General features: G+C 33.0%; 1 protein-coding gene across 1 annotated transcript; it reads left to right on the top strand.

Moving 5' to 3' along the window:
* Positions 1 to 19: 19 nt before the first annotated feature.
* LOC132719073 (uncharacterized) lies at positions 20 to 7933 on the top strand. The gene is made up of 5 exons (XM_060702813.1): positions 20 to 38; positions 236 to 391; positions 3402 to 3469; positions 5693 to 5809; positions 7866 to 7933. The coding sequence occupies exons 1-5, from the start codon at positions 20 to 22 to the stop codon at positions 7884 to 7886; spliced, it is 381 nt and encodes a 126-aa protein (XP_060558796.1). The 3' UTR covers positions 7887 to 7933.
* The last annotated feature ends 438 nt before the right edge of the window (positions 7934 to 8371 follow it).

Here is an 8371-nt window from a genome sequence, read left to right as displayed (position 1 = left end):
CCTTTCCGTTTCCGTCAAAATGGTAAATACACGGTCTTGTATAGATATAACAAAAATCCATCTCAATCGTTGCAATATGACAGCATTATGATACTTTATACATTCTTGAAACAAAAGCTTCATATGTTTTCCACTTTAGTCATTGATTTGAGCTGACTGAATTTTAGAATAATGAGTAATCCGCTTTAAATTAAAACGGTTTTGACCAATTTCTAAGTTATACTCTAATAGAAAGCCCATCTTCTGTTTATAACGTATGGTTTGTTGTCTCTTTTTCAGGTGAACGTCCCAAAGCAGAGGAAGACCTTTTGCAAGGGCAAAAAATGCAAGAAACACACCTTGCATAAAATTACCCAGTACAAAAAGGGAAGAGATTCTCTGTTTGCCCAAGGTAAGACGTCCTGATGTAGTGAATTTTATTATGAAAGAAGGCAAAGCGTATGTACGTGATTAAAAAATCGTTTTTAAGGTGTCATTTGACTCATTTCTAAGTGGTTTGTAACTCTATTTTTGGATCAGTTTTGACAAAATCTAGGTCCAGAAACAGGTGACAACCAAAGGGGTACGGCTCATTGAATGTTCACAAAATATGTATTTGATGATAGAAAACATTTATCCTAAGTCAGAAATGAATTCTAAATCCATTCCCATTACACTATATACTAATATATAGACAAGGGTAACAACTCCCATAAGAAGGTGTCTATGCCCAATCAGGGTTTTGGCCTCGCAGTTTTTTTACACGATACAGCATAAATAAAAAGGAATTATGCTATTTGTAGTCGAATGATTTATCTATCGAACCAATGTAAAACTTTTATTATATCTCTTATATTTAACGAGTACTGGCCGTCAAAGTAACAAAAAACTGTTCATTTTCGCGAGGTCGACATCGATCGTGGCTACGCAGGAAACACAAAGTTACACGACTGTTGCAATCGTTGGAGATAATATCACAAGCATTTATCATGCTGGGCAATTAAAAATACATAAAAGTAATCAAAATATACCAATAACCTATAATGACAATGTGATATAAACTCACCTGCGGCTTCAAAATATTTCCCTGTTGAAATTTCTATAAAACACTGCCATCTTGACGAATGTAAACAACCGTCATCTGATTGGTCGGTATTTTTCGGAAATTTACGGGTATATTTTCGGGAAATAAATCGACCAATCAGATGACAGTTGTTTACATTCGTCAAGATGGCGGTGTTTTATAGAAATTTCAACAGGGAAATATTTTGAAGCCGCAGGTGAGTTTATATCACATTGTCATTATAGGTTATTGGTATATTTTGATTACTTTTATGTATTTTTAATTGCCCAGCATGATAAATGCTTGTGATATTATCTCCAACGATTGCAACAGTCGTGTAACTTTGTGTTTCCTGCGTAGCCACGATCGATGTCGACCTCGCGAAAATGAACAGTTTTTTTGTTACTTTGACGGCCAGTACTCGTTAAATATAAGAGATATAATAAAAGTTTTACATTGGTTCGATAGATAAATCATTCGACTACAAATAGCATAATTCCTTTTTATTTATGCTGTATCGTGTAAAAAACTGCGAGGCCAAAACCCTGATTGGGCATAGACACCTTCTTATGGGAGTTGTTACCCTTGTCTATATATTAGTATATAGTGTAATGGGAATGGACTTAGAATTCATTTCTGACTTAGGATAAATGTTTTCTATCATCAAATACATATTTTGTGAACATTCAATGAGCCGTACCCCTTTGGTGACAACCCTTAAATAATAGGAAGTGCAGTCTGTGCGAAAGTCTGTCGGTCCTCGGACCTCGCCAACTAAAAATCAGGAGGGCCGAGATAAATTTGGATACAGTCAGTCCTCATGTCCGAATAAAATTTCAGCCAGTTTGAAACAATTTTTGGCCTAAAATATGCAAAACTGTTTTATTTATTATGTTTCTGTATTTTTTTTCTTCATAGTATCTTATAGTTGAGTCTGATAATTCATATTTGCTGAATATTTTTGTTAATTATGGCAATAATCCCTCCCCCACCCCTACAAAAAATACCTTTCAGAGTCCGGGCCGCAAAAAAATCATCAGGGCCGGAAATAAATCTAAGGATCCCAGTCCTTGTGGCCGGAAAAAAATTTTGACTTTCGCATTGACTGGAAGTGGCTAGCCGTACGGGCCCGTACGTCTAGCCAAATGTTCTAGCCGTATGTGAGTCACGTACGACTAGTCTGGACTTGCTGTATTGTCTAGCCGTACGGCACTTTTCAAAATTATATGGAAGTCGAACATTTATATGTTATTTTGTGCCTCATGATTATGGTTTGTTGTTTTATTTGTATGAAAGGTGAATTTTTGTTAATATAGCACATGGATCGAATAAATAATGATCGGAGTGGAATAAATAAAAAGAACATTGAAAAAAAAAACAAAAAAAACAGTGAAAAGCAAAAATATTTGTATAATTTTCAAATACAGTAGATAAATATCGAACATAAAAGCACAATCAATTAATAAGCCTTAATTAAAGCCTACTCAGGGACTGATAATAGAATTTTAAAATGCGTTTCACGGAACATGCAAACTTTCCTTAATTGTGAACAAACTTCTATACCGTCGGGAATTGACGCAATTATCAGATCCCAACAACAATAATTTTTCATTTTAAAGGTGTCGAAAATTAAACTTAATTAAACAAAACCGGATTTTCATCAAAATCAATTAATTTTGAAAATGCCGTACGACTAGCCAATACAGTGTATCCTTGCTAGTCGTACGTGACTCACGTACGGCTAGAACTTTTGGCTATCCGTACGGCTAGCCACTTCCTAAATGATATATAGACAAGGGTTCCAACTAAAAAAAAAACGGCAATTTTCACCCATAGTTCAATGAGAAGCGAATTTCTTTTCCAGTTTTCAAGCAAATTCTGTATTTTATATGTGTACAAGTACTTTCAATAAATGAGGGGAACTTGTCCCAATTACCCTGCATACAGTAACATGCCGAAAACAACTTTCTTGCTTAGTCCACCAAGAAGTTGCAACATTGTAAACAAAGTATCCAGTAGAAAACACTTTAACAACAATGAACACGGAAGCAAAGACTTGAATATAAATAATAATTTCTTTTCATAACAGCTAATACATTTGACTAGTTTTAAGCAAGGTGTCCTCGCCCATCACTATCCAATTCTTGAATGGAAGGTAGAGTTCACGAGAACAGGGATATTGTCTTGTGTGAAATAGATCTTGTGTTGCTGAAAAGAACACTTAAAAAGATTTTATGAAATAATATAAAATATAATTATGCTAAAATTTAAATGCTTAATTTAGTTCATTTAATGCCAGCATATAACATGTATGTAAATGTTTTTCTCTTTCTCATGAAGAAATATTAACTTGTTCTAGGTAAGAGACGTTATGACAGAAAACAGAGTGGTTATGGTGGTCAGACAAAGGTCATCTTCAGAAAAAAGGTAAAATTTTAGCAAAAGATAAGTTTGATTGCATTTCTGTTCCTTTATGTATGTAGTTTGTGTGTCCATAGCCAAGTGATTAAAGTCGTTGACTTAAAACCACTTGCCTCTTACCTCTGTAGGTTTAAGGCGCACTAGTGTCTTTAGATTCTTCATGTGAGAAAGCTATTCAGCTAGCTTACGAAATGTTGCTGGTTCAACTCTAGTGCCGACCTGCAATAATGTAAAGAGGGGCACTATGTACTTCTTTATAAATGTAATTTACTCGGCTTATAAAGTAATCAAGGAAAAATGTATCCCTTCTCTTGGACTAAAGTTTGTCAGTCATGGAAAGTAAGATTAATTTCTACTAGACAAAGAGAAAATCTTCAGTTTTTTGTCGAGCAAGCTTGCGGAAAGCACAAAATACTTGTCATATTCATATTTTCCCTTTTTAAATAAGTAATAATGTATTTGTTTCCGAGGCAAAATGTGCCTGTGAATACTGATGCGGCAAGCTGTTTTAATTTGAAAATTTACTTTTTACATTATTTTTACTATTTATTGTAACAATGGGATGCTGTATTAATAACAAAATGTAATAAGTTCAGGCATCTGTCTGCCTTATTTATCATTAAGTAACTGATGATTAATTCAAAATGAATATCATTGGATATCGTTGTCAAGTAAGTACATATAATACACCTACAGATCCGAAACAGTTCTGCAACAAAATGTAAAAAAGTGATATAAAATAGATGACGTGTCATGTTCAATAACCATGAAGCTAGGTCAAAGGTCATACTTTAAGGCACAAATGTTCCCAATAATGAGATGGCATGTCATGCACAATAACTGCCTAGCTAAATCAAAGGTCAAGGTCATACTTTAAGGTCAAATGCAAAAAAGTGGTCCAAAACAGCTTGTCTGCTCCATAACTCTCACTAGCCGCCGGAATTTCAAAGAACCTGACACAAATGTCATCATCAAGAGATTGTGTGTCACACACAAGAACCATGTGGTTAAATCAAAAGTCAAGGTTATACCTTAATGTCCAAGGGGGTTTTTTTTAGGAAAAGGGGAAGACGCTGGACGCTGGTAGGGAGGGGAAAAATATATGAAAAAAGTCAATTTGGGGAAAATTAGAATATAAACAGAAAATCCTGTTATACATACTGTATTCTAAACTACATTGTAAAGAGTCACAACAACATCTGTTTTTCCTTAAATACTTTATCATTGGCAAAGTATTATTATTTGCAATACAACATCTTAATATGCATGGTGGTGAATGATTTTTACACTTCCCTTTTTGTATGAAATTTGATACAGTGTAGGTGTAATAGTATATCTGTGAAACATTTTTTGCTCCATACAAGTCATTTTCATAATTAGAAATACAAAAGATCTTACTTTACTAAAAAAAATAACCAAGAAAATGATGATATTTTGATAGTATTTGATTTCGGAAAAAGTACAGTTCAGTACGGAATATAGCCAAGAAAAAAAATGGCCGCCCCCATGTTCATACACTGCTTGCAGTTTCCTGCAATGGTTTTGGTTATTTTGGGCTACAATTGGTTGGTTTTATTTGCTGAAATAGAAAAACTTAATATTTTTTACCTTTTATGTATTTAGTCTCTTTAACAGCTCAAAGGGAAAATAGAATTTTTTGGCGAGGGAAAGACGCCAGGTATCAGTGTGAATTTGTTAGTAAAAAAAACCTGATGTCAAATGCATAAAAGTGGTCTCAAACAGCTTGTCCACACCAAAACTCTTTCACTTGCTGGTGGAATTTCAAAAAACCTGGTACAAATGTTCAACATCGTGATATGGCGTGTCATGGGCATGAATCTTGTGGCTAGGTTAAAGGTCAAGGACTAATGCAAAAAATGGTTAAATAACCCTGACACAAATGTTCTGCATCATAAGACAGCGTGTCACGCACAAGAACAGTTTAACTAAGTTAAAACTCAAGGTCATACATCAGGGTCAGAATACTTGGCTCACAGGCAGGTACTATTTGTTTACCAGTGAAAAAAAGAAAAAACAAAAGTTTGTCTGAAATAATAATTAGAAAATATTTATTACACACTTATAAGTGCTGATTCAATTTATACCAGGAGTACATCAAATGTTTTGGGTATTCTGGCATATGGACCAATACCTTGAGCTGCATTCATAGTGGAAATGATAGTAAATATATAGATAATGTGTTGAACCTGTTTGTTTTGATGTTTTCAGGCAAAGACTACTAAGAAAATTACTTTAAGATTGGAATGTACCTCTTGTAAATACAGGAAACAGTTATCTATCAAAAGATGTAAACATTTTGAACTTGGAGGTGACAAAAAGAGAAAGGTAAGCAGATTTGGACAGTACCAATTATTATGTGTGTCAATAAGGCCTGAGCCATTTGCAAGAGTTTTCTTATGATCCACAGCCAGCAGTTTGGTTAAATTTCTAGCAACCAGTTCATTCAGTTGCAGGTTACCCAGCTATTATCCGTAATATATCTGTTACATTTGGATTCCTTTCTTACTGACTCTAATATACCTTGATCCTACTTACTTCAAAAAAAAAAATTACCACCCTTCTTCCAGACATAATCAAAACCTTTGCATTTGTGACATATTAAAATCTAGGTAATTAATGCCTACCAATAAACTTGTAGGAATGAAAAAGAATAGATGTTATCCGGAATTCAGCAAATGTGTGTTTTTTCCAAGCTAATTTCTCTGTACAATTTTTTGACATTATAGCTTCAGGGTGCACTACCGGTCACAATAGATTAGTCAACCTGTTATACGCTTATTTTTAATGCCTCTAAGTAGTAAAGTAAAAGTTTGTTTATACCCCCTGATTAGCTGTGAAAAACCCAAAATATTATAATTTCCAGAGTAAAGTTTATTAAATTTTTATGCAAAGACTTTAAAATTAAAAGAAGGAAAAAAAAGATCAACAACCTGAAACTGTGTTGTCTTTTAAAGTTTTGAACAATTAAGAGATGTAAAAATACAGACATTCAGGGACTAAAGAAAATAATTTTTCTAAGAGCCTTTTTTTGTTGCAGGACAATAAGCTTGTTAATTTCACTAGCAAGTTACTTTTTGGCCTAGTACTGCTCCAACAAATTCTGCTTGTAAAAACAAAAGGACTAAGTGGAATTTTCAATCACTGCCAAGTATCCGTATATTAATTTCATAATTGAAGGAAAAACATGTTTTAGTTCAGAATTGTTAGAAATACAATAGTATTACTTCAGGAGTGAAATGAAACAATATTTTCATTTTATTTTAGTTTAACATTGGTAGATATGAAATCATACTTCTCAAAATTAATGTTTGTGGATTTATCATAATGAAGTGATATTTTACCCCTGATTTTTTGCATCATGGTTGATTAAGAAAATGTTTTACCATTAACAATAATAAAGATATAAAAGGAAAAGAAATGATAGGAAAATTTTACAAGCCTATTTTAAACATCGTTTAGATTATAATATAAATCTATTATTGCCTTACCTTTAAAATAACGATCCATATCTGCCTCGAAGGTGAGCTGGTTGGTGGAAAAACTTCACAGTTTTTGGGAATTTTTAAAATCAACTTGGATAGATTTTAACATTGTTGTCAATTGAAAAAAGCTGTTTTAGAATAATCGGAGTTTTGAACATACTTGTAAAGATATTACCCTCAGTTGTCTGTTGGGATTTTAAATATTCGATTCAGTTTATAGGAATTACCTCCCTTGTGTTGTTATATTGATCATTATCTGGTAGATCTATTTTATGTTCTTTAACATAAATCTTATTCACATTTTGTCTTGGCAATTGAATAATTTTGGCAATATTTTTATAAAAATGATAGCATGAATTAGGGGGAGTTGAATAAATTGATAGATAATGGAGAGTATGATGTGTTTTACAAAGTCTTCAATGAAAAGGTTATGAAGAGAAGTTTCCAAATTACCGGAATTTATTAAATCATTTGTTGTAAAAACCTTCCTGACATACAAGAAAATGACAGATTTTAGAATTTTTCATATCTTGTTGAAAAATGCATGTATTTTTGAAAATTAAAAATCCATTTTATGATACATTTTCCCACCAATTATCTGGTAGATCTATTTTATGTACTTTAAACATAAATCTTCTTCACAATTTTGTCTTGGCAATTATGTGGTTGTGCTGTGGTATATAATATTAGATACAGGAGGTTCTCTTGACAATTTATCTGGCATTAATGTAAATAAGGAAGACTTATTGTATTTATGATGTAACTTTTTAAAGGTCTATCTTTGAATGGTGCATTATATGCAATATTATATAAAATTTCTCTGTTCTATCATATATAATTGTTTAGTACTTGTCATGCTGTGCATATTTCATTGGAGTTTTCTTTCTTTCTATTTTCAGGGCCAGATGATCCAGTTCTAAATGTCACGTTTTCTGTAAAATATAAAAAAATAAAGAGAAAAAACTTATTTTTTTCTAGTTATCTGTTGGTTTCATTTCAAAAGAGGACAACAGTGTGGTTTTTATGTCATTTATATCTGTTCTGTCAGTCCATAAAACCTGCTGCATGTTAACATTCAGACAGCCTGGGCAAACAATTTTGTAACATGGAACTAGTAATATTTTGTTCCTTAGTTAAATATGGAAAAATCTTGTGTTCATGTCATTTTGAGCAGACTGGAAGAATTGTTGAGCTTGACCTAATCGGCAGAATACTTTGGTTTTGGAACCACCCAGTTGTTTGCGTTAAACTTCGCAGTACAGCTACATGTATTGTCAATAGTATAATTGATATCAATCTGTTTAGCTTCTATGGAGAGCATCAGGTTGGTAATTTAAGGATTTCCAGGGGGCGTCATTGGTCGAGTGACTTCAAACCACTTGGCCTGCAAACGTCGGATTCTACG

Source organism: Ruditapes philippinarum, unplaced genomic scaffold, assembly GCF_026571515.1.
Source record: "Ruditapes philippinarum isolate M1 unplaced genomic scaffold, ASM2657151v2 ctg385_1_1_1_1, whole genome shotgun sequence".
NCBI lineage: Eukaryota > Metazoa > Mollusca > Bivalvia > Venerida > Veneridae > Ruditapes > Ruditapes philippinarum.
Note: the sequence above shows the minus strand (reverse complement) of the source record. Positions and strands in the feature narration are given on the sequence as shown.

Excerpts from the sequence above, each read along its gene's own strand:
- LOC132719073 (XM_060702813.1), top strand. Across the intron at positions 392-3,401 it reads AGATTCTCTGTTTGCCCAAG|GTAAGAGACGTTATGACAGA; the intron begins GTAAGACGTCCT and ends AACTTGTTCTAG. Across the intron at positions 5,810-7,865 it reads GAGGTGACAAAAAGAGAAAG|GGCCAGATGATCCAGTTCTA; the intron begins GTAAGCAGATTT and ends TTCTATTTTCAG.